The following is a 26,517-nucleotide window of genomic DNA, read 5'->3' on the forward strand; positions in this document are numbered from 1 at the left end:
GAGGGCTGTCTCTCCCCTCATAACCTCGTGTCAATAGAAAACGCAGCACCCAAGAGTTCTCAATTCAAAGCTGGACTTTCAGGTTCAGATGAAGTTATCTTTGACCAAGAGAATGTATTTTATTGAGGATTTGGTAAACTTGGTTTATGACATTTAAATATTTAGATAGGATACGTGGCCTCTATTTGTACTCTTGCCCTGGGTCCTGCAAAGGGCAGGCTTGACCCACCCACATATTTTGTTGGTTTGCAGAGTATTTTTAAAATTGGGAGATTTCAGGATGGGGTGTTGTAGTTCAGGGGTACAGTGCCTGCCTAGCATGTGTGAGACCTTGGGCTCCATCCCCAGCAAATAATAATAATAATAATATAATAATAATTTGGATATTTCATGTAGAAATTCTGATTTAGATTTTTGTGACAAATTAGAAGAAACAGCAACCGCTGTGCCTGAATTCCCACATGGCCCCATGGAGTGAACTCTACACTCCATCCTCAGGTCGCCACACTCTCCAGCATTCCCTATTGTCCTATGTCCAGCGAGTTCCATGCATCTACCATGTCTGCCTTGGGGCATTTGCATGTGGGTCACCTGGCCCGCCAGGAGGAGGCTGGGATGACAGAACAGCCCAGGTCAAAGCTCTGGAAGTTCAAGTCTCTACTCAATGGCTGCAGCTCCAATTTCCCCGTGTCGAGATGAGGTGAGCATTGGCACTTGCCCTAGCCTCAGCCGTCTGCCGTCTCTACCAGGCTGATCAGAAAGGAGAAGTGGAACTTTCTGGGGTCATTAGAAAGTGGAGAATGAAAGGGGAAGAGGAGCCCTTGCCGGGTGATGGGAACGGTGCACGTGAGCTCTGCATCTCTAGCTGTTCCTGGTGTCATTCAGAAGATGCCCAACACAGGTCACGTGCCTTTGGCGGGGGTTTCTGGGGGAAAATCACACAGGACAGCAGGGGTGGGAAGAACATTCTCTGACTGGAAGGAAGCTTGCCCTTGAAAAGCCAGGTCCTGGCAGGGCTAGCTGTCAAGGCAGCTGGGCTCAGAGTTCCAAAGAAAAATAAACTCTGTGCAGTGCACGTAACATCTGGAGTGATGGGCTACTTTGCTCTGCCCCTTAAACAGAGGAGGTGGGAAAGAGCTAGACAGAGCGTTAACTCCAAAAAAACCAGGTCCCAAAGGAATGGGATGCGAGAGAACCTCCTCTCCGCACACCCCAGTCCACACTGAGTCTCTGCACTGGGAGAGGAACCCCGTGTGCTGTTTTGTTGGGAGACCAAAGGTTAAGATTCCAGATTTAACAATAAGTGCTGTTGAGGGTGTGGGGGAAAGATAACGCTGATTCATTGCTGGTGGGACTGGCAAATGGTGCAACCACTGTGGAACCACAGTATGGAGAATCCTTAGAAAACTTGGAATAGAACCACCCTCTGATCCAGCTATCCCACTCCTAGGGCTATACCCAAAGGACTTAAAATCAGCATACTACTGTGATACAGTCACCTCAATGTTTACAGCAGCTCAATTCATAATAGCTAAACTGTGGAAGCAACCTAGATGCCCTTCAATAGATGAATGGATAAATAAACTGTGGTATATATACATGATGGAATATTACTCAGCATTAAAGAAGAATGAAATCATGACATTTACTGGTAAATGGATAGAGTTGGAGAATATCATGCTAAGCAAAGTAAGCCAATCCTAAAAAACCAAAGGTCGAATGATTTCTCTGATAAGTGGATGCTGATCCATAAGGAGGAGGGGCAAGGAAAGAATGGAGGAACTTTGGAATGAGCAGGGGGGAACGAGGGGCAGGGGGGAACGAGGGGCAGGGAGGGGGGGTGGGGAAGATGGTGGAATGAGATGGACGTTATTACCCCTATGCATGGGTATTATTGGACGAATGGTGTGACTCTACATCATGTACAACCAGGAAAATGAAAAGTTGTGCTCCATTTGTGTAAAATATAAATAAATTTTAAAAAAATGATTCCAGATTCTCCACAGGAAAGAAAGCGAGTGTTTAGGGAAGGTCTTTGGAACCGTCTCCCAGTCTCTGAATTAAGGGTCTCTGCCCACTCCCCACATCCTGGACATTCATGGGCAGTAGCCTTGTCGGTGAGAGCCCCAGTGACTGCAGTCTGCTTCCAGAGGCCTCCCAGTCAGGCTCCTCCCTTGGCTGGGCCACAAGGAGGCCAGGTGACCACATGCTGGGAGCATCTCTTTTTGTTCAGGCCATAGTCTACAGGGTTTAATCCAATAGCCCAACACTGGCATCATCCAGAGGTGAGGGGAGACACCGGGTAGAGCAGTCTGGAGTTGAAACCTGACCTCAAACCAGCCAGCAGGCTGAGGAGGCTCTGACCAGGGAAAGGGGCCAGCTCCTTCTTCCCCAACCCCCCAGCATGGCTGCCACCAGGGAAGGAGCCCGCAGTGACTGTCCTTCCAAAGGGCCAATGGATGAGATGGGGAGTGGCTACTGAGGCAGAACGGGAAGCCTGGCAAAACGACCCCTGTGGCTTGGTCCCCAGCTGGTCAGCAGAGGCCGTATATGCGGGCAGGCCCCCCTGGGTCTCTCCTGGGCACTATTGTGGGCGTGTGTGTGCAGGCGGGCCTGCAGGCGCTCAGCCTGGGGATCTCTGAACAGGGGAAGAGGAGCACCTTGGCTTCAGATTCTGCCCAAACTAAAGACAATCCTGTTCCCTGAGCCCCTCAAAGTGCGCAGGTGCAGCCTCTGGGCCTCGAGGAGACGGGCATTTCACAAACTCTTGGTCGGCACTTTCTAAGGGAGGTGGAGGGGGTTCCTGTGAACAAGGGTGACCGGCCAGCTTGAGCCTAGGAGCTGCTTTCGGGTTACTCAGATACCTGGCTCTGGGCCTGGCACACGGCACCCCCAGGACTGGGCCGCATGGACGGGGCCGGCTGGCCGGGGAGTGCTGTGAGGGAGACAGTGTGTCCCCCTGGCCTCCATCATCCAGCGGCATCTGGCGCCGAGTCTTCTCCTGCTCACAGTCTAGAGAATGAGGCCAGGTGCGTTGGGAAGGTTGGGGATTCGGGAGGGCGTGGAGAACAGATGTGGGGAGAGGGTGGAGATGTGTTGAGAGGACCCCCTCCTCCTGGGCAGACTGACCAGACAGAAAAGAAGAGGCATTCACAGAGTCTTTGGAGCTCTCGGAGTACTTGAGACCGAGAACAAAGAGAGGACCCCAACCCCACAGCAGGTAGAGTTTTGAGGGACAGGGTAATAGAGGGACAACTGCCTTGTCCAACTGGTTTCTTTAAAAACGTTTATTTAGAAAACTCACCCTCCCCTGCCCGCCTCCCTCCATGCCTGGGACTCAGGCCTCCTTTTCGTCACTGCCTCGGGCCTCCACCCACTTGGAGGTCCAGCACACACCGGGTGGCTGCCACCTGCTGGGAGGCCTTACACCCCTCTGTCCACTACAGTCCTTGCGTCCAGTCCCCGCCTGGGCCTCTGTCACTGGGTCTCCAGGTGGAGAGTCGGCTCTGAGGGACAAGGGCAGTCTGGCCACAGTCTGTGTGTCCCTCCTGAGGCCTGCAGGACATCAGGGGTGGGGGGCTCTGCTCTCCCCTGGTCTGCAAGCTCAGGGCTGGAAGCGCGGGGAGCTGACGTGAGGCTGGTGGAAGGCATGGGCGCTGTAGACCACCTCGGGGGGCGAAGGTGTGCTGGTGGCCAGCACCGAGCACAGGGGCTCATGGCTGCTCAGCACCGACGTGAAATACTTCATCTCCTCCGTGAGCTGCTTGATCTCCTTGCGCAGAGCTGCGTTCTGCTTCTCCAGGTCCTCACTCTCCTGTGAGGAGAAGGACCAGCGTTAGTGATCAGGGTCAGGGAAGGCAGGGCTGGCAGGCTGGGGAGGGTGGGGGAGGCCAGATTCGTTTCTCACTAGCACAGCCACAGAGAAGGGCATCAGAGGGCTCTTGTGCATACGTGAGAGTGTGCACATGTGCATGGACGTTTGTGTTTGTGGGTGCACCCGTATTAGTATGTACGTGTGTACGTGTATACGCATAGATACTGGATTGACCCACTTGACATTGCTGATACTTGTCTGTTTTGACTTCTTAAAAACAGCAATTTCACAAAATGAAACCTTAGCCCATTTTCTATTGCTATAATCAAATACCTGAGGATGAGTAATGTATAAAGAACAAAGGATTTTTTTTTTTTTTTTAGCTCACTGTTCTGGAAACTTGAGGACATGATGCCAGCACCCACATGGCTTTTGGTGCGAGCCCCATGCTGCTCTGTGCAAAGAGGAAAAGTGGACGGGCAAGTGGGTAATGGCAAAGGGACACGTGTAGGCGAGAGAGGGGAATGCTAGTCTTTCTTTATAACAGTCCACACTTGGAAACCGGTCCAATCCCCTGAAAGTAGGAAAAGAGTTGATCCCTCTTAACGACCTAATTCCCTCTTGAAGGCCTCACCACCTCTCAACCCCGTTGTGCTGGAGACCCAAGCTGCACCTGAGCTCAGCGCCTGCACACAGGGTCTCCTGAGCGTCTGTGGGTTGAGAGTGGCAAGTATGTGCCGAGGGGAATTGTGTGGCAGCCCGGATCCTGAGGAAACGCAGAGCAGCTTGTGAGAACATCTTGTACCAATTCACTTCTTTCCGTCCCCTTACGCAATATGTTCCCCAAACGTTCCTAGCATTTCCATTCAGTCTTATAAATACACTCCATGGCTGACTGTCTACTCTGCCCAGATTCTATAACATGAGGGTCTCTGTAAATATTAAAGGGTCCAAGACACCTATCATGTCTCATTCCACTCCTATCTACCCACCAAAGGGTTTTCAGTACACTAGTCTCCTCTTACCCTGAGGGGATATGTTCCAAGATGCTCCTAAAACCCGACATGTACTGTGTTCAGCACCTACTAGTACTCTACATAGCACCCAACATATTCTATGCTTTTTTCTATACATATGCACACATGATATGTTTTATTTATAAATTAGTCCCAATAAGAGATTAGCAATAATTAATAATAAAATAGAACCATCATAACGACATACTTGAATGAAAGTTAGTTAAAATGTCTGAATCGCTTATTTTTGGAATTTTCCACTTAATATTTTCAGACCACAGTTGACCGTGGGAAACTAAAACCACAGAGGGTGAAACTTTGTACAAGGGCAATGAGGAAAAGACCTGTCCACTCAGTGTGTCCGAAGCCTGTGTAGAAACAAAGTCCTTTGTTCAGAAAAATCTTTTCCCAGTTGCTCGGGGAAATCATCTGATATATGCTAACCAGGAAAGCCCAGGTTAAGGAGCATTGATTCCTGAATACATTATTATTAAGCCAACAATTGAACTCTGCTAATTAACAATCACTGAGAAACAATCCCACCTTCAGAAAGCCTGAGAATGCATTTCCAAAGTGATTTTGAGGTTCACCTTCTGTGACTGAATCCTGCAGGTCCACTCTGCTAATTAAGACCCCCAAGAAAGGGGGTGTGGCTCTGGAGATACCAATAAATTACATTTCAGTTGAAAAAAACAACCTGGTATTTGGTGACCAGGTTTTACTTTTCTAGTTCTAGTTGGTTTAGGTCAGTATTTCCAAAACTTGCCATATCACAATTAATTTGAGGGCTCAATTAAAAAAAAAAGCCATAGTTACAATCCTTCCTGAAATCTAGAGACTGGGGTGTTAGTGAGTTTGAGATTTGGAGGGCAGGGGTCTAGAAATCTGAGTTTTCAACAAGTATCCCAGTTCATTCTAATGACCAGGCAAGTTTGAAAACACTCATTAAATGTGATATTAAATTTGTTTTAAGCTGGGGTTGTGGCTCAGCGGTAGAGTGCTCGCTTAGCATGTGTGAGGCCCTGGGTTCAATCCTCAGTACCACATAAAAATAAATAAATAAAATAAAGATATTTTGTCCAACTACAACTAAAAAATATTTTTAAAAATTGTTTTAAGTGGCTGGGCGTGGTGGCACACGCCTGTCATCACAGTGGTTTAGGAGGCTGAAACAGGAGGATTGCAAGTTCAAAGCCAGCCTCAGCAAAAGCTAGGCGCTAAGCAACTCAGTGAGACCCCGTCTCTAAGTAAAATACAAAATAGGGCTAGAAATGTGGCTCAGTGGTCAAGTGCCCCTGAGTTCAATCCCCGGCCCCCTCCCCCCAAATTTTTTGTTTTAAATATCCAAGCACTTATTCAAAGTGCCCATTTAAGTACTTGGCACATCATATGGACTCTAGTGTTTGTTGATTGACTGGCTAACAACATCAATTGCTGGCATGAAGAAGTTGGCTCAGAAATTTGGTGGGCGGTGATCAAATGTAAAATAACTTGACTTTTAAAGTTTGCCCTGAATAACCCATCGAGAGCATGAGAGAGCTAGATGGAATTCGTCAGTTACGCTGCCCATCATCTGGCCCCACATCCCCCATGGGTTCTTTTTTAAGCTGCAGAAGAGCATACACATGCGGGCTTGCCCATCATCCAAGTTTTTGTCTGTTTTCGTTTTGGGGTTTTTTTCGGGGTGCTGGGGATTGAACCCAGGGCCTTGTGCGAGCTGGGCAAGTGCTCCACCGCCGAGCCACAACCCCAGCCCTTTCATCTGCTTTGAAGGACAAATGCAAACACTTTCAGCCTGAGCCTGACATTTCCTGAAGGAGGCTCTTAGCTAGAAAGTGTGCCTAGGTCAGTGCAAGGAAACCCCCCTCTCTAGAATGGAGCTGGGGGACACCAGAAGCTGGGACAGGTCAACCTGTTCCCTGCACCACTGCTTGTTTCCTGGTACATCCCAGAGGAGGTCATCCCCCCTTTACGGAAAGGTAAGATGAAGCAGTAGCTGGGGGGGGGGTGTCGGTAAGACGGGAACCGGGGGCCGGGAGCCCTGGCCCCTTGCTCGAGCCCTTTTCCTCGCCCCCTCTGAGAGTTTCCACTGGTGACAACATTTACTGTAAGTTTGGTGCTCTGAAGAGCCTGGGCAAACCCCAAGGCAGGAGGGAGGGGCGGGTGGGCCGGCTCTGACCTCGCCACCTAGAGGCAGGCCCCGCTTTCGGGAAGTGACAGCAGGCCCTTCCTCCCTCCCAGGCAGGGCCCAGCGCTCTCTCTAGATTTCTCCTCTGCCCACCCCAGCCCTGCGCATCCCAGAGGGCTAGAAAGCGGCATAACCACTGCCCGCGGCCCCTGACCAGAAAACAACCACCCGTGACAAGACACTTGTCTTTGCCTTGGGAAGCCAGACGGCTTCCTGCTAGGGCCCCCGAGGAACCCGCCCTGCCAGCCCCCTGGGGCCGTGCAGCAGCCAGACTCTTACACAGAGCTCAGGCTGCACTTCCCTTGCGGGAGGAAGTGGCTGATCTGAGGCCCCCGTCCCTCCACGTTGCTGCCTGCTGTCTCCTCAGTCCACTCTGACACCCCTGGGGACGGTTTTGCCCTGGAAAGGACTCGCATGACTAAAGAGGCAAGAAAACAGAGGGTGGACGCCCAATCCCTTAAGTTGCCCGCGTGGGCTGCGAACCCAGAGCTCAGCGAGCGGGAAGAGGGAGGGAAAGTGGGGCTTCTGCTAGACAGTCAAGTAGTGGATCCAAGGACCCCGGTCCAGGGAGGGCCAAGGGGGCGTGGTTGGCCTGTGCTCCTACCACACCCGAAGGCTTCCTCTGTGGGACTTCAGAGCATGGTGGGCAAAAGTCTCCAGAGACTACTGAGAGTCCTCAGCACCCTGTGGTCTCCAAAGAGAAAGCCGGATCTTGGTATTGGTGACTCTGAAACACTTGCGTGAGGACCCCAAGGTGGCTCACCTGGCCAGCTTCTCTGGAAGAGAGCTATCTAGAAACCACACCTTCCTCCAGACAGAGTGAGGGTCCATGGTGGACTCCATTGGTGGTTACCGGGGATGGGGATCCGAGATCCTGGTCCTGGTTTGGTGACCCTGAGTGATTCACTTTCCCTGTTGATTCCCAGTTGCCTCAATTTAAAACAGGAAGACTGGATCAAATCAATGAACCTCAACCTTCACCATACCCTGGGATCCCCTGGGCGTTAGCAATGGGCGTACGATGCCTATTCAGATTTCATAGTTCTGGGGTGCAGCCTGGACATGGGCTTGGTAAAGGCTCCCCAGGGGATGTGACAGGCAGCTAATGTTGAAACCCACAGAATCAGAGGATCTGAAGGCTCTTTTTAACTCTCAAACATTTCAGATTGCCAATTTGCTACCTGAGCGTATCCGCATACTAGTCTCTACCCAGGGAAAGGTAAGCACTACCTTTTATGGTCTCATCTGCAGCATTGTTCTGTTCATTAGAAGTGAGGCGCTAAGTCCAACCCACATTTGAAGGAAGATGCAGGAGGCTCCCTCTCTGGGAATGATCAAGAATCATTTGTGCCAGGCATGGTGGTGCATGCCTGTGATCCCAGCAACTAGGGGAGGCTGAGGCAAGTTGGAAGCTAGCCTCAGAAACTCAGTGAGACCGTCTCACCATAAACATTTTTCAAAAACGGCTGCAGATGTAGTTCAGTGATAGTGGGTTTAATTTCCAGTACCACCAAAACAAAAAATTAATTGAATAAACCTGATAAAATTTGATAATTATCTGGAGGCCTCAGTCCCACGAACTTACTGAATCCATCTTCTCTCTTCAAACTCGTGCCAATGTTTACGATTCAGCTTCGCCTGTGGCGTTACCTGTCGCCCAGTGACACTTCTGTCATGAACCACAACCAGCTAAGGAGGAGGCTTCCTTGGGCCATGGGAACATTCTGGGAAATCCCCTATTGGAGGGGCTGATGAGGGGGGTCACTTAAAGAGCTTTCAAATGATGGGGAATCCCCAGGCACTTCCCTTATACTCAGGCAACCAAGTTGGGACGAAGACTAGGGACAGGCTGGCATTTCCAAGCTGGGCTCTGGCCCAAAGCTCTAGCGGGGACTCCCCAGGCCTTGTGGGTGGGCTTGGTCCTCCCTGCCAGCTCTAGATTAGTGCCTTGACCTTCTCCTTGTACCTTCTCATCACAATTTCCAGAAGGGCCAAAATAGTCCCTGTGTGTTTCCTCCTCGACAGAAGGTGCTGTCATCTATTGGTAGGGTGACCTTTCAGCTCACACCCACACTTAAATTAGAGAGTGGTATTTGAAGTTGGTCCTTCCCAGCCAGGTGTGTGTTGGATCTCATTAGGTGCCACCAGCCCCTACACATCAAATGCACACAGAGGTGGGGCCCGCCATTCTTGGAGAAGGCTTCAGATGGAAAGATATGACACTTTCCAAGCAGTTGGGGGATCTGTGACTTTATCTCCTGCCATTCCTGGGGATATTAGCCCCAACCCTTGCCTCTCGCCCTGAGAGGAGAGAAGAGGAATTGCCAAACCACAGGTCTTCGCACTGAATGACCTATGTACCTATTTTGGAGAAATCTTCATTCCTCTAAGTGCCTTTGTCACTAACAGATGTTTAAGCCAGAAGGGCCACCCTCAGGGGCCTGTATAGAGTCACAGGGTTAGGAGGCTGTCACCCTATTCCTTGGCTTGTAGACTATGGTTTCATTGACCTAAAACGCTGGTTGGCCAGCTCAGCACCCCTCCTGAACTCCCTCTCCCTTACTTTCCTCTAGAGACACCAGAAAAAGAGTCACTCAAATACCCAGCTTCCTTTGCAGTGAAGGTGGCCATGTAACAGAATTCTGACCAAAGAGACGGAATCAGAAGTACAGGGTGGGGCGAGGGGGCAGGGAGCAAAGCTTCCCTTCCCCGTGAAAAGGCCAAGCCTTGCAAGGACACGAGGTCACCCTCCTTCAACACAGATGGGTGCCTGGAAGTTCAGCGGCCACAGTGCACCTCGGGGATGAAAGCCAGGAGCCAAGATGACTGTGCAGAGCGAGGCGCTGGGTGCGCCCCTGTTCTAGCCTGCTCTGGGGACTTCTGAGCCTCTTGTTATGCGAGAAAACCAAACTTCCACTCCAGGGCTGTCTATTACTGGGACCAAATGCAATCCCGACTGGTACCTCCAGTTAGGGAGGTTGTCACCAGAGAGCCCAGTTCTAGAAAACCACAGAACGACTAGGAATTGCCATTAGAGCAAAGGTTTGATGTGTTGGTTTGGTTTGTGCCATCAGGCCTCTGGCTCAGAGTATCTGGGTAAATGCCAACAGAGTTGCCCATGGGCCTGCTCCTGATTCAGGCTGCATGCTGCAGTCACCTGGAGGGCACCAAACAGTCTTCTGGACTTCACCGTCCCCAGGTTCCAATTTCATTGTTCTGGGCTGGGTCACAGGAAGCCAGATTTTAAAAACACTTCCCAGAGGAACCTCTTGTTCAGCCAATTTGAGAATCATGTTCTTAGCAGAGACCTCTTAAAGATAATATAATAATGAAGTGTTTAACTTTATTGTATGTATTTATATATTTTTATTTTATAAACAAAATGCACTGTGCACGCATGCACACAAACACACACTCTTTTCACACACACACACACACACACACACACACATACACACACACAGGATTGGACCAAGGGGTGCTTAACCATTGAGCCACATCCACAGCTCCCCTGCCCTTTTTTGTTTGTTTGTTTGTTTTTAAAACAGTGTCTTGCTAAGTTGCCCAGGCTGGCCTTGAACTTGTGATCGTCCTGCCTCAGCCTCCCAGGTTGTTGGTATTATAGGCATGTTCCACCAGGCTGATTTTATATTTTATATTTTTATTTTATCAAATATATTTTATTATATAAAAGTATAAAATATAAATACAAAGAATTTTAAATAGTTGAGAGAACACTTCTAAGTTAAACATTTTTTTTCCTAAAAGAAAATGCCCATTTAGACACTTTGTTATTCTATCACTACTGTATTTGGTAAATACAATTTCTAATAGTCCAGCAGTTCATTCTTATGATGGACAGGCAAGAGGTAGGGAACCTGGTCAAATCTCAGTAATTATAGTTTTATCATATTAGTTCCCCTTGAGTTCTGTGAGGGCAGGAGCTACTGCTGTTGTCTTCACTGTTTTGTCCTCTGTGACAAGGACGGTGCCTGGCTCATAGTAAATGTGCACTAAAATCATGTTCATTTGACTGCCAACTTGGAACCTGTGATCATTTACCCAAACCTAAGAAGTACCTATGAGAAAGTATACTAATTAGACTTATGATATCCACAAGGGAATATCTGACCCAATATTCAAGTACGTTAATTGCTTCTGCTTTATGACTTGGGATGGTTACAAAGGAACTCCACTCACAGAACTCTGACATCATTTCCCCAGCTTGAACTTGACCTTCCCCATCCCAACCAGACAGACTCAAGCACTGTGGTGAGAAGCCACGACAGCGAAACAGCTGGCGTTCCTGAAGTTCTTATAAACAATCAGAAAGAAGGGCAGCATGTTCACGCATGAGAACATATGGAATGATGAATAAGAAAAGGCTGGGCTCTCCAACCTAAGGCCCATCTCCTGCCTCACATCTTTAGACTTACTTTTCTTTCCAATGCAGAAGAGAAAATATAGCCTTGCTTTGTTTTTAAATTTGCTCTCACTTATCCCAATGAGGTGCCATTGCTTCCCATTTTGTAATCAGAATTTAGGCTGAGAGAAATCTCCAAGCCAGGGTTAGAATCAACTTTGTGGACACCCCCCCCCCAATCCAGTCCTTGCTTCCACTAGCTCAACTGCCTCCATACGACTTCATTCCCACTATCTCTGCTCCACCAGGCGTCTTTCTGATGCCTCCCCCTGGGCTTGGCTGCAAGGTTCTGCTGAAAACTCCCTTTCCCCAGATCCCTCCACCTCTTTTCTTTTTTGGTACTGGGGATTGAACCTGGGGCACTTGATCCCTGAGTCACATCCCCAGCCTTTTATTTTGAGACAGGGTCTTGCTAAGTTGCTGAGGCTGGTCTCAAATTTGTGATCCTCCTGCCTCAGCCTCCAGTGTGTCTGGGATTACAGGTGTGCGCCCCCATGCCTGGCTGACCTTGCTCTTTTATTTGCATTTGATTTCCAATTTTAGGGCCTCGGAACAGCCTTCCCTCATCACTATCGCATCCTGTCCCTTAACCACTTTCAACCTTGCACTATTTCATTTTCTTTGAACCGTTTTTCACGTGGTGTGCTTAATGTGTTCATTTATTTTTCCGTTTTCTAGACTTGAGGTTGAATGTAAGGTACATGAAATCAGGGTCCCAGCCTGTCTGGTCGCTGCTACTATATTCTCAGTGCCTAGAACTGACCATACCTGCAAGGAGGAGACAGGAAATACTTGCTGAGTGGATGAATCAATTCTGCAGACAGACGTGAGCTCCTGGGCTGGGAATAGGGCTCTTCATGAACAACGTTCTGCCACTGCCACCCTCTTAGTGAACAAGAAGGCCTGTTCTTGCACCAACCGAGGACCCAGAAAATCTCTAAGTTACAGGGTCCTCAGTTGCAGGACATTGCCTATTGGCCCTAGGGATTTGGGCCCTCAGCTTGGATTTGAACTTGATCATTTCCTTTGAATTTCCATAAGAGCTCTGGGTTGCCTTCCTTGGTTCCCCGAAGTCTAGGGTATCTAGATATTTCCTGGGACTGTCCCAGCTCACACTTGCTGCCCTGGTATAATATTTCCTAGTGCCCTTTTTCACTCTCAAAAGAGTTCCTATTTGGAGGATAAATTATAAGGTCTCCCACCAAAACCTGACCCCGAAATTCTAGCTTAATGATATCTTTTCTGTTCTCTTAGTCAGTTTCCTCCAGAGTTCCCTGGACTCTCTATTTGGCCATTTCCTCCTCCTCCTCCTCCTCCTCCTCCTCCTCCTCTTCCTCCTTCTTTTTTTAACATAAAAATGCACAGTATGTGGGAGCTGGGGTTGCGGCTCAGTGGTAGAGCACTCGCCTAGCTTGTGTGAGGCACTGGGTTTGATTCTCAGCACCAGGAATAAGCAAATAAATAAAAATTAAAAAGATCCATCAATAACTAATAAAGAATATTTTTTAAAAATGCACAGTATGACTACATTAAAATATATTTAAGAATTAAAAACACCAACTAACCAAATCATATTATGTACATTTATAAAAATGGCAAAATGAACCCCATGATTATATAAAATAATGATTTACCAATAAAAAATAAATTTTAAAAATTGGAAACACTCATGGTCCTGGTCCCCTAACGTACCTGCTTTCATTTGTACATACTGTCATCTTGTCCTTTTAAATTAGCATGCCTACTTATTTTTACAAAATCTCAACCATAGTACATATACAATCAGCGTTTTGCTTTCTGTTGTCACTTTGGCACTCCCACACGGTAAGTACCTATAAATATTATTTTTAATGGTGATATCATGAAATTGATGATCCACAGTTTACTTAAAATGGTCTTCTAATGTCGGACCTTTTGGTTTCGATCACCATCTCAGTGGCATAAACAATGCTGGAATGAACACCTGGATGCGTTTTGGATTTTGTCTTTGTTCAATTATTTTCTTGGAACATATTCCTAGGTGATAGATTATCAGAGCAAGGGACAGACAAATCAATCCTCCTGTCACCAGAAATCAATACGTGTTATCCATTTCACAACAACTTCACAACAATCTCGTGTCAAGAGTGTCTGGAACTGACAGTATCTGCACAGAGCAGTGGCTTAGTGCTCTAAATTTAAATCATTTCTTTTTGCCTACCAGCTTTATGAAGGTTTCTTAATTTCACTTTAATGTTACAGTAATCAATAACTAAGGAGGAAGAGCAACTTTCTCTGCATCTGTCTCAATGTAGCATTCTCAACCACAAGTGATTTTCCCTCCAGGGGACATTTGACACATATTGTGAGTATTTTGGGTTGTCAGAACAGGGGGAGGGAGTGCTATTGGCATCTATTGGACAGATTGTAGATTTTACATTTTGCAATGCACAGGATAACCACATGCACACAACAAAGAATTACTGGACTCAAAATGTCAATAGCCAAGGTTGAGAAACCTTGCCTTATTGTGTATCGTTTTCGTAATCAGAATACAAAATCAGGTTATTTTCATTTTGGTAGGAAAAATGTTGTGTAAGATTTCAGTTCATAGCCTCTGCCCACTTATTGATGGGAGTCTTGATGTTTTTCTTTAAAAGATTTTTTTTCTCAGTATAAATATTAAGTATTTATTTAATTTGATGCAAATATCAACTCTCCCCCAAATCTCATTGTCCTTTTAATTTTGGGTGACTACTTTAAAACCATTTTTGAATAAAGAAACCTGCAGGCTTCAGCGCCCCTTGACCTTGAGCTCTCCTTCTGGTCTCTCGCTGTTTGAGTGTTCTGGAGATGCTGAGAGCCCAGGCTGTCTGCGCATCTGGTTGATGGCCTAGTTCTCAGCGTATCCTTTGCAAAAGGACCTGTGGCATCAACATCACCCACCTAGCAAAGCTCTGTCCAGCAAAGTAGCACAAAACAAAAGTAGAACGATGGGGAGGCCAGAGGTTTGAGTTCCTGGGTGTCCTTGAGAAAGTTTCTTCGTTGGCCACACGACAGGTTGGCCTGAAAGATCTCTGAGTTTTCTTTGAATTCTGTCATTTTAGGAACAAGCAGTATGACCATAACCATTACCATTCCCTTTAATAGGCCTCCATGTGGGCCCATGGTGAGCCCTTGTACTGACATCCCACCCTCTTCTTGTGGGTCTTGGGCTTCCCTTTGAGCAGCCTGGGCTCTTTGGGGAGACTCTCACTCTTCTCAAGAGAAGAAAGGAAGCCTGGCTACTGCTGGCGGTGCCCGGGGAGATGTCTCCTGAATAGCAGCTGTCATTTTGTGACCTGGGCCCCCGTGATCCTTTTAAGACTGACTTCTTTATTGTCTCCAGATCAGTCCTTCCCCAAACACCCTACACTTCGCCCCCAGATCTGTCCTCCGGGGGATAAGCAGTCAGTGGTGAATTGCCTTGGCATGTCTTTTTCCCCAAATAAAACAGTCAAAATTTTAGACTATTTTAGACTGCTTCTGATTTTTTTTAAATGGCACGCATTCATTATAATTTTAAAAATGCAGAAAAGTACTCAAGGAAGGCTACTGAAACTCAGCCACTCAGAAACAACTACTATTAGCATCTTGGAGAATATCCTTCCAGACATCTCTTTATATGTGCAACTGTTCCCCAAACCACAGATTTAACTCACATGAACAGGATTATACTCTACATGTTCTTTGTAATTTACTTCTTTTTTTTTTTAACTCAATGCTACCTCACTGACATCTTTTAAATTGGTACATACAGATCTTCATGATAATTTTAGATACCAGCATAAAATTCTGTATAAGTGTATTATAATATACTAATCCATTATTGTTATCCAGCTGCCCAATTTTATAGCATTATCAAACACTTTATTAAAATGTTTACTATTCATTCCGGGCATGGTGGCACACCCCTTAATCCCAGTCGTTTGGGAGGCTGAGGCAGGAGGATTGTGAGTTCAAAACCAGCCTCAGCAACAGTGAGGTACTAAGCAACTCAGTGAGACCCTGTCTCTAAATAAAATACAAATAGGGCTAGAGATGTGGCTCAGTATTTGAATACCCCTGGGTTCAATCTCTGGTATAAAAAAAAAAGTGTTTACTATTCACAAATACTGGTAAACTGAGTATCCTTATATATAATTTTTCTTCAATCTCTTGTAAGTGGAAATAGTATTTCAAAGGTTATTCTCATGTAAGATGTTAATGTTCATTGCTATACAACCTTCTCAAAGAACGGTTTTAATTGATATAGGGATATCTTTACTTTCTTGGCCAGGCCTATTATTGACAGATGGGGAAAAGTGTGAATTTTGGAGGACATTGTTCTAAAAAATAAAAAATAAAAAACAGAAAAATAAATTCAGGTAGAGATTCCAAGAAGTATAGAGTCGAGGAAGATGAACACGTCCTCATGAAAGACTGGAGAAAGAGGCAGTAGGGGTGGGGAAGATGGGTTCTGAAGATGCAGCTAGGTAGCCTTGGACAAGCTGCCTAACCTAATGTAAAAAATTATTAAATAAGGCTTTGGTGCAGGTCGAATGAGATACTGCCAGCCGAGCACTCAACACACAGTGCTTGATACCCAATCATGTTCAATTATTGTGTTTTTAAAAAGAAATTGATAGCAATGGTGGCCCAAGAGAGGTGTCTCTTTTTCATGGATGCTTCACTGATTTTACATTGAACTTTTTAAGGGTAGATCTATCCAGAATATTCCTTTGGTATTTCATGGACCCATAACTTCTCTATGCCAGTAAAGATTAGGCATGGTCTCCCAGAGAGAAAAAGAGCTCTAGGAGTAAAATAGGACCACAAACTGCCTTCTCTCCCAGGGCTCCCCAGAAAGCCAAGAACAACAGTGCCATTCTACAGGAGGCCCATGGGTAACATCTTTACTGAGTTCCTTCATTACTCAATTTCCCTCTAATTGTAAATATTGCATTTCTCACAACATTAGCTCAAAGATTTGTTATTGCCTAATGTACACTCAATATTTTTCTGTTGTATATGATATTACAATGTATCCAGAACTTGTAAACCTCTCTTTTCCTAAACAAGTGTGAGATTCCTTCAGGCACCAGCCCCATCTAAAGGATGTACGTGGGTCCCCAGCTCCCAAATTTGGCCCTGTTACTCTAACTTGCTTCCAGTTCCACCCTCAAGGCCAGATCTGACTTCCAGTAGCACATCTCTGAACTAAATTTGCCCACGGTCCCCATCTCCTCTACCTTTAGTCTCTTCACGAACCAGGCTGCTTCTCTTTTTTTTTTCCACCCACAGAGGATTCATCCCAGGGCCTGCGCCTGCTAGGCAAGCACTCTACCACTGAGCTACATCCCAGCCCTTTTCATTTTTACTTTGAGATATGGTCTGGCAACTTAGCCCAGGCTGGCCTTGAACTTGAGATCCTCCTGCATCAGCCTCTGGAGAGGGGAGGTTACAGGTGTGTGCCACTGCACCTGGCAACAATACTTCTTCATTAATCTCAATTCTCTTTCCCACTGACTCAACAGTCATTCAAAATCCTCCATGCTGCGAGGCTCCCAGGAGCCACTACAGTCAACTGGGATGGCTACACAACGGAAACTGGTTTGCCTTCCCTGATGGTGGCTCATCTAGTACTGTGGACTTTAGGGTCACTCACTCAAATCCCAAACAACATTGGGTTCTCTTGAAGGACTGAGATATTGATGTAGGAAGTTCAAGGGTTAAAATGCCACAGTAGAGAGCTGTTTGATGGGTGGTATCATAAGTAGAAAAGAAAGCATTCAATGCATATTTAGCATTGATCAATGTCAAGAATTTCAGTACCTATATTATAAAAATAAAAGCAACTGATTAAATAAAAAAGATTTAAAAAGGAAAGTATCTCTCTCTTAGACGTTTATTCCCACTTTTCAGAACAAAAAACCCAACAATTTTTGGGGTAATCTATTTGAAAATTTCTGTTTGTACAATTATGTACAAAGAGTTTTTCTTGTTGCTAAAAACACAGAGTGGAAAAACCAGGTGCCATATTTACACTTTTTTCCTTTAAGAGTATAGAAACTTGATAATCTTTTCAGATCAGCACATTCAGGTGAAACTTATTAATAGCTCCTCAGTATTCCACTGAATGGACAAACTCTAATTTACTTAAGCACTCCTTTACTGATGAATATTTAGCTTGCTTCCAGTCTTTTCTCTAAGAAACAACGCAGCAATGATTATCTTTAAATGCACAGCGGTGGATAATCTGTGGATGTGTTTGTGCGTAGACTCCTTGATGCTGACCCACAGGACATGAGTGCTCATAATTGGAAGGGGCATGGTCAAGCTGCCCTCCACTGGGGGTGCACCAACTGTACTCCTACCGGCAGCATGTGATGGTTCTGCCTTTCCATTGCCTTGGCAACATCATGATTTAGCAGCATTTTATTTTTTGCCAATCTGGCAGAGAAATCTCACTTTTGCTTTAATTGGCATTTCCCTATATAAGTGAAGTCTAGCATATTTGCACGTATTTATTTGCCATTTATCTCTCTCTGGAAGTCGCCTATTCATAATCATTGCTCATTTTTCTTTGGGGTTGTTAATCATTTTCCTATTCATAAGAGCTTTCATATATTAAGTAAACATACCTTTTTTGGTCATAAATGTTACAGATATTTTTCCCCCAGTTTATCATTTGCCTTTGAGTTAGCATGTAGTATTTTGAACTATATAGAAGTTTTTTCACCTTTTAATGCATAAAGTTTATATATATCAATTTTTTTTCCTTTGTAGTCTCAGGAGTTTTTATTTTATTTGAAAAAGACTTCTTCAGGCTAAGATCAATTTTTTAACATGCATGTTTTTTTTTCCCCCAAGTTTCTTTCTTTTTTGATTTAATCTGTCTCTGTGTGTTATATAAGGAATGGAGGGTCCATTTTTTCCCCTTTTTCCCAAGTGATGAGTCAGTTGTCCCAACTCTATGGAAGAATTCTGCCCTCCCTCAGGGGAATGAAATGTCATCCTGGTTGTCTTGAATTTGTTCTAATGTCTTAGGAATTGTCACAGATATTTGGCTCTTAAATTTTAAATTTGTTTTTGGGTCTGTTTCTGTAATCTGTTCAATGTTCTGTCTTTTCCAAATCGTTTCAGCTTAGTCTGCTAATCCCTCATTCCCCTTCTTCTTTAGCATTTTCTCGGCAATTTTCAGACGGTTCTTTTTCACTGGGGATTTAGAATAGCTCATCTAGTTCTTCCCCAATTCCCAGAAGACCCTACTGAATTTTTATTGGGAGTACATTAAATTTATAGATTAATTTAATGAAAATATTAACTTTACATAATATACATCTTTCTATTTAGTTTTTGAATTTTTAAAAAGTCATTTAGAATCATTTAAATTTTTTAATTAAACCCTTCATGATTTTTGTTAAATTTATTCCTTTCTCAAACATTTATTTTTTTAGTCGTAGGTGAACACATACCTTTATTTTATTTTTACGAGGTGCTGAATATCGAACCCAGTGCCTCATCCATGCTAGGCAAGCACTCTACCTCTGAGCCACAACCCCAGACCCCTTTCTCATATAATGGTGGTGGTTGGGATTTTTCCTTCCATTAAATTTACTAATTTGTTATGGTTTGCATGTAGGAAAGGTATTACTTTTTATTTTAATTTTGGAAGCTGTCTGTATTCTCTTATTAGTTCTAATGGTTTTTCAACTGATTATCTTGGATCCACTTATTTCGCTGCTGAGATTTTTAGGAACTAACTGGGCAAGTCATGCCTTTCTTCTTCTAGTTGACATCTGTACTGTACCTAAGGGACCCTACAGTTGCCCGTGGGAGAAAAAGAACTAAGTATGATGGGCACTTGTGTGAGACATCAAACTGAAAGAGAATCAAAACTGTATGTAGACTCTGTTTTTGTAACAATTACAAAAAGAATCACTTGATCCACTATGCGTCACCTTGGTTCATTTTGTAACACAGTCATCACTAAATGTTCTTTCCCTCCTGTCATTTTAAAAGGAATCAGTGTGTGTTGGTGGGAGCCATGAATAGGACAGCTACTCAAATGTCCAATAGCCAGAATCCCTTACTCTCACTGGAGAGATGAGACAGTTGAAACCAGGAAAACAATGTCACCCCAGCATTTGAGGCTAGACCCCAAGACAAGCATGGCCCTTATTTGATACCATAATTTCTAAAGCCTGGTCTGCAAAATTTTGGATGAGTCCTTCAGCTAGAGAAATTCGGTGCCAGAAGATTTCATGTATAGCAAGCATGGAAAGGGGTCAAGGGCAAACCCAGCCGTGAAACCCGACTCAGGTGGTGAATAGAAGCTTCTACCTGAATTACAAATGTGATTGAGAGGACAAGGTATGGGAAAGAAGGGCGTCTGTTGACCAAGAGGAAATGAACAGTGCAAACCACGGCCAAGCTCTCTGTCTGATGGTGAAAATTTACATGCTGCTGCCCAAGCTCCCACCTGAAGCCAAGAAAAACAAATTGCATTGACAGCAGTCCACAGGCTTGCTGCGTAGACTCCGTTGTGATCTGCTCACTGGGAGAAAAGTGAAGATGAATGTTGTGGTGCTCAAAAGAAAGAAGTGGGTGAGGAGTTTGAGCTCAGATGTGGGGAGAATGAGAACATTCTAGAGAGTGAGGCTGGGGTGTGACGGTAGATATGCTGACCCCATGACTGGAGGCTCCATTCACCTACAAGTTCCAGAAATTACCCCCAGGTAGTCACAACCAGTATAATTAGGCTCAATCTTTTGGTTCTGACTCTTGTTTTACAGAGGACAGCCGAGTCAGAGATGGAAACCTTGCTGCTGCAAAGAGGCACATGTTTCTGCTCATTGGTATGCACCGGAGAGGGTGGACGGACACCAGGGGGTTCGATTTATAGGGAGATGGGGTGCAGCTCAAGATGAGGGGGGGACCTCTCCATATGTTAGAAGAGAGGGAGCTATCTAGCACTAGAGGTTACAAGATCCTTTTCTTAGGCATCAAAAGTGCCTGAGCCGGGTGTGATGGTGCACGCCTGTAATCACAGTGACTCAAGAGGCTGAGGCAGGAGGATAGCAAGTTCAAAGCCAGCCTCAGCAACATAATGAGGCCCTAAGCAACTTAGTGAGAACTAGTCTCTGAATAAAAAATTTTAAAGCGGATGTGGCTCAGTGGTTAAATGTCCTGGATTCAGTCGCTGGTACCAAAAAAAGAAAAAAGTGTGCCTAAACATTTCAGCCTTAAAGAAATCTCTCAACCCTGAGATTCTGTGAAAATCTGTGTGTGTGTGTGTGTGTGTGTAACTTAGTTGTGATTTTTTTATCTTACTTCTTATACTATTAACTATTATTATCAATCTTGTAATTAAATTTTTGGAGTATTTTTGTATGCCAGGCACTGTGTTGAGCTCTTTTTCTGCACTTCCCTAGGAAGTAGTTACTGTCATTTCCCATTCTATAGATAAGGAATCAGAGTCTAAGGGAGATTGGGAATGACTCTAGAGTCAGTCACACAGATAATAGATAGCAAGTGGCAGAGCTGGGATTCAAACACTGTCCTCTGACCACCGAGCTGCTGACCTCTATTTATTTTCCATTTCTTTTTTTAAAAAAAATATTAAAAACATATAGAGTTTATAGTAGTTTGCCTGTCTCAGGACATTGTAAACTTGTACAAAAAAAGAGAAGCTTTTAACCTTTTAAGTTGATATTTATTTGTTTGCTTGGTTTAATAAGAAGTAGACTCAGAGAAAGTGATGGTTCGTAGATGTTCACGTTTAAAATAGCAAATGGGAGTGTTTCCATGTGACTCTAGGCCACAAAGAAATCAGAGGGAGCATGTCAGTAGCAGGGACGCCAACAGCTTAGCATTTAGACTGTTGACCACAGTTAGTACAGACTTGCTGTTCATTCATTTTTTTTTCCAATTTGACACATATTTATGGACTTAAAATTGTTAGCTTGCAAAGGAGGATATACCAACTACATTTCAAATAAAGCAAAAGAACCAATCAGAAAGGTTGGTGCAGCCTATTCTTGGTTTCCTGACAAAGATGAAGAAACATCTTTTGTTCCCTTTAAAACTATATATTATTATTTGTCCTGGGGATTGAACCCAGAGGCACTCTTAAGCCACAGGCTCAGCCCTTGTTAAAAATGTTTTATTTAGAGACAGGGTCTCACTAAGTTGCTTAGGGCCTTGCTAAGTTGCTGAGGCTGGCTTTGAACTTGCCATTCTCCTGCCTCAGCCTCCCTAGTCACTGTGATTATAAGCATATGCCTGCACCTTGGGCAAAACAGTATCTTAGTCTTGATGAGGTAAAAATAGTCATGCTAACTGGTCAGGTGCCATGCTAATCATCCAAATAAATACAAGCGTATTCATTTTTTGGTACCAGTTGTACTTCTTTTTACCATTGAAAGAAAGTACTAGAATATTCAAGATATGGGAATGTTTCTGGAAGGACGGGAAGATCCAGTTGCTAGAGGAAGGGATGAGGGGATGGAAGAGGAGGGAACCAGTGAAGTAAGAGCTGGTCAAACAAAGAACCAAGTAGAGGCAGAGTCAAAGGGGGAGGGGGAGGATGGGGAGATGCGGAGGAAGCTCTGCTTTATGAAGCACACAGCCGGGAGTCAGAAGCACTACTAAGACCTTGGGCCACCAGTGGAGCTGCCCCTCGGCCCCACCCCGTACCCTTGTGCCCAAGTCGAGAGTTCAGCCTGCTCTAGAAAGGCTTGGATCAAGAGGTAAGGATGGGCACTAGACCAGATGTTTGCACTTGAACTTGTATCTTTCACATGGGGATATCATTAATGATAGAAATTTCAAAATAGAACTTTAATGATGCTTAGAATAAAGGAGTAAGATGTAGCATTCTGTGGACTTCCTTGTCCCAAATGCAAGGACATTTGGGTGGTTCCCCAGCTGCCCTCCAAAGGGATGAGACTTTGTGTGGTCCTAGCACTGTAGGATAACAAGCTCCCCAAAGCACTTAACATCTCAATTCCTCCCCAAGTCAGTCCACCTTCTGCTCTCGGTGGCTTATGAGGACGGAACTCTCTCTGGCTATCCCCTCTCCAAGCCAGTGATTCTGTCTTCCATCCTACCCAGCCTCTGGGCTTCCAACACCCAATGTGTCCACTCCTTGACTCTTCCCAGGGAGAAAGATTCATTTCTCTTTCAGCCTCTGGCATAGTCTCTGCTACAGAATTTTTCAAATACATCACAGGAGAGCTTGTCCTCCCCACCTTAAAGCCCTCACCCTCCTCTTACTCTCCCCACCTACACATCCCCACACAGACAGAATCAAAGCTGTGGTCCAAGGGTCCATGGGTTTGGAGAGCAAAGCCCAAGCTCTCAGCACTCACCAAGTGCAGGGTGTCAGCTTTCTGTGTCTGCCTCTGTCGGCTCTTCTGGGCTGCAATGCGATTTTTCTCCCTTCTCTGAACTTTTCTTACATCGTCAGAGGAGTCCTAGGAGGTAGAGATAATGGGAATTAGGAGTTTGCTCTTCTCTTCTGAAGTAAAGTAGGCTTTTGTGGTACTTGGTATCCGCCCATCCATCCATCCATCCTTCCATCCATCCTTCTATTCTTCCACCCATCCACCCACCCTTCCATCCATCCATCCATCCTTCCATTCATCCTTCCATCCATCCATCCATCCATCCATCCATCCTTCCTTCCATCCTTCCATCCATCCATCCATCCATCCATCCATCCATCCTTCCATCTATCCATCCATCCAACCTTCCTTGTCTTCATCTCTTCATGCACCCATCCATCCCCTTATTTTCCAAAAGCCTGCAGCCACAGGAGCATTCTTTTCCATACCCTGTTACACATCCTCAGGTCTGTCTATGTCTTATTTGGCCAAAAACTATAGGAAGAAGCATGAGATCTCGAGGCCTCAATGGGGCTGTTTTGAGCAACAATGGTGAAGCCAATGAAGGCAGTGTCTGTCGCCTCTCCTCCTCTTCAGGGCTGCTCCACCCTCACCCTCATACACACACACACACACACACACACACATCTATTTCTCCTAGAACCCCCTTGCTGTTCTTTTTGGCTGTTTTCTTTTCATCCCCAAACCTTGTTGAGCATCTACTATGTGTCAACTTCTGCTCGAGTGTTTTCAGAGGTGCTCTTGTTTAATTTCCCAGTTCTGTGAAGCGGGCGTCATTATTTCTGTTGTACCCGGGAAGAACCTGAGGCCCTATGAGCTGGCCCAGGAGCTCACAGTAATCTGGGAGTATCGCCCCTTGCGGTGCTGAGTCCAAAGCCTTCCCAAGACCTCCTCACCACCAGTGACCTCACTGTTATGTATCCCATGAGGTCTTCGGCCACACCCGGGGAGGCCAAGGGCCCCAGCCCAGAGCTGCCTTTTCTTTTCCTTCATTCCCTTCATTCTGCTCAGCCAGTTTGACATTTCCCACGCCCGGATCAGAACGCCCAGTACAAAAAAAATGCCAAAAAGAATGGACTCATTAGGGAGGCTGCCTGCTGTCGGGGGTCAAGGGTGGGTGCGCGGGAGGATATGGACCCCGGGGTGTTCTCTAATTACACCCTATGATGGGTATGTCTTCTGCTTGGCTGGAGAGGCTGGCTCCAGCTTTCTCCGCGATGCGTAGACGCCTGAGAGAAGCCCAGGCAGCTCCCGCCGGGCTCCCTCGCACCTCCCTGCTGGCCAGAGGGCGCAGATCCCAAGCCAGACTCTGCGCTCCCCAGCAAGTGCCGCACTCCCGGGTCATTGCCGTCGGAGGGCACTGGGTGAGATAGGAGGGCGTGCTTTTCCTCTAAGGGGCACGGGGACCAGATTACCATGGAAGCCATGAGTAATTTCCTTCCTAAGAAAAGTACAGCACAGACTTCCAGGCAGTCCCAGCCACTCCGATACCATCTTGAACTTGGATGGTCTGCCCTCTAGAGGTCTCCACCGGGACTTCTCTCTCGGGTTAGCTGCTAAGGATAGATGCTCTCTGTCTGACATTTACCTTCCTTCATTTGGGCTGTGCATTTTGAAAGCCCCTTGGATATCTATGCTAAGAAAAGAATGCAGTTGTTGAACCTCAGAGGTGGGGAAGATTTTAATCCATGGAGATAGATACGTTGGAGGAGAAGGACAAGGACTTCCCTGGGGCGGGATGTTAAGGATGTGGCAAAGAGGAAGCCCCCAGGAGCCGTGAGGTGAGTAGAGAGCCCAAGGTCTTGGCAATTCAAGCTGAAAACTCTTGACTTGGAAATCAATCTAGATTCTAAAATCTCCCGGAACCCCTGCCTCAATTCCCTCCTTTCCCAGAGCTGAGGTAAGCTACTAGCAAATGTCTCCAACAGGTTCCCAGGGCCATCTCCCCTTTATTTCCTTCCTCTTGTCCAGAAGCCACTGGCGGCAGCTCCAGCATCTCTCTCCCTGATGGCAGGTGTGGGGACAGAGGCAGCACCTCAGCAGAGATCGCCCTGCGCCAGGTTCCTTCTCCTCCCGTCAACTTGTTCCCAAAGCCCACCTTGACCCCTTTGCTCTCATGCCCTTGTGACTCTTCCAGGGAAACGACACATCCAGGATTTGGGCTGTGCAGGCAACTTAAGGCTCCTCCGGTCACTTTTCCAGTGCCGGAGAGAAGAGTGGACCACTTCCTCTGAGTTATTTGACATTCATCCTCCCCTTTGCTACTTAGAAAGCTTCATGGGGGACACCTGCAAGGCAGGGACAATGGGCACCATTGGGGAATGGAGAGGAAAAGGGGCTTTGGCAGAGCAGAGGCCACTGTGCACGGCTTCACTGCAGATGCCATGTCTCAGTCTCATAGAGTGTTCATGCCACAAGCCACTTCCTCTCTCTGCAGCTCCCTGAGCAGGACAAGAAAGACTGCCCGGCTTCCTGACCCCCAGGAGAATCCGAGGGTAGGAGAGAGGGAGCGGGGACCCTACCTGCTTGCCAGGGGGAGGCGAGCGGCTGAAGCTGGAGTCGCTGCTGTCGGAGCTGTGTGGCATGGCTGAACTCTTCCGGGCTCTCACACACGGCCCCAGATGCCTCTGGGCTCTCGGGTCACCAGCTGGCCTCCCTTCCTGGCTGTCCCTGGGCCACCAGCCCTCCACCCTCCACAGGTGCCTCCCCTACTGGCCCTGCAGCCACCTCTGACCCCTGCGTCCTCCTTGCTCTGGGGTGCAGGGGGACTGCTCCCCACAGGGACATCTCGCTCACTTTGGGGCTTGCGCGCGCTCTCTCTCTTGTGGTTTCTGGTAATTCATGCTGGAAGTCACGTGGGCGGAAACTTCAACAAGTTAGAAGGTAGTCGGAGAGAAAATACATATCTGGGAAAAGACCCAGAATTATGTGAAAGAAAAAAAAAATACACCGAACCCCAGAAGCCTTCTGACAGTTTGCAAGGCAGAGCAGCTCTCTTCAATTGATGAAGATAAAAGAGAAAAACAGGCCTCAGGGAAAATCCCCAGCCAGAATGAGCAAGTCAGGCTGCTGTCAACACGGCTGGGAGGACAGGGCAGCTGGGAAAGAGTTTCCGTTGTCACACGACTTGATTTTTAAACCAAAATAAAACGGCGGGGCTGGGATTTCTTTCTGGTTTTCTACTGAAAACAGCTGTCCACCCTGTCTTGGGCTGGGCCTTTCTCACAGTCTAGCCAGCCTCAGGGTGACCTGGGGACAAAGTGGCCCAGGGGCGCTGTTCTTTCTTGTCAGTATAAGAGGTTGGGTACATCTGAAAGCCACAAGGGAACTCTAGGAGGGATGCTGGAACCCGTTCATGGCCAGTTCATGCTGGAACCTCTCGGCTGGGAGAGCATGCCCTCTCTAGAGAAGGGTCCTGAAGGACCCTCCCTCTGCAGGAGCTCAGGATTGGCCCTGACTCTTGGAGTCAAGGTCACCAGTTCAGAGCCCAGAATGGAGAAAGACAGAGGCACTGGACCTGGAGTTAGACTCACTATAATTTGAATTCTGGCTCCACCCTGTTGTGGTCTCAAAGCTCAGACAACTCGCTTGACCTCGTGTTGTCTTTGTCCCTTGTGGAAGATGATAAAACCTGTCCCTCCTATCTCCCACGGACAGCAAGGAATGAG

The 26,517-nt window shown here is 46.4% G+C and overlaps 2 protein-coding genes across 3 annotated transcripts in view; one reads left to right on the forward strand and one right to left on the reverse strand.

Annotated features, from left to right (window-relative positions):
• Window positions 1–26,517, forward strand: part of LOC124090279 (guanine nucleotide-binding protein G(I)/G(S)/G(O) subunit gamma-10) — a 57,379-nt gene that overhangs the window by 18,827 nt on the left and 12,035 nt on the right. Inside the window, exon 1 of one of the 2 annotated variants that reach the window (XM_046440833.2) lies at window positions 25,242–25,344. The exons of the other annotated variant lie outside the window; for it this stretch is intronic. The gene's annotated coding sequence lies outside the window, so the exon portion shown is untranslated. Of the gene's footprint in view, window positions 1–25,241; window positions 25,345–26,517 lie in introns of those variants that run through there. 2 annotated transcript variants of the gene reach the window in all.
• On the reverse strand, window positions 3,270–25,704 carry Batf (basic leucine zipper ATF-like transcription factor). The gene is made up of 3 exons (XM_046440831.2): window positions 25,372–25,704; window positions 22,814–22,918; window positions 3,270–3,814 (listed from the first exon to the last, which is right to left on the reverse strand). The coding sequence occupies exons 1-3, from the start codon at window positions 25,432–25,434 to the stop codon at window positions 3,605–3,607; spliced, it is 378 nt and encodes a 125-aa protein (XP_046296787.1). The 5' UTR covers window positions 25,435–25,704; the 3' UTR covers window positions 3,270–3,604.

Source organism: Marmota monax, unplaced genomic scaffold (assembly GCF_021218885.2).
Source record: "Marmota monax isolate L192 unplaced genomic scaffold, Marmota_monax_Labrador192_F-V1.1 WCK01_AAM20220418_F8-fsc00017, whole genome shotgun sequence".
NCBI classification, from domain to species: Eukaryota; Metazoa; Chordata; class Mammalia; order Rodentia; family Sciuridae; genus Marmota; species Marmota monax.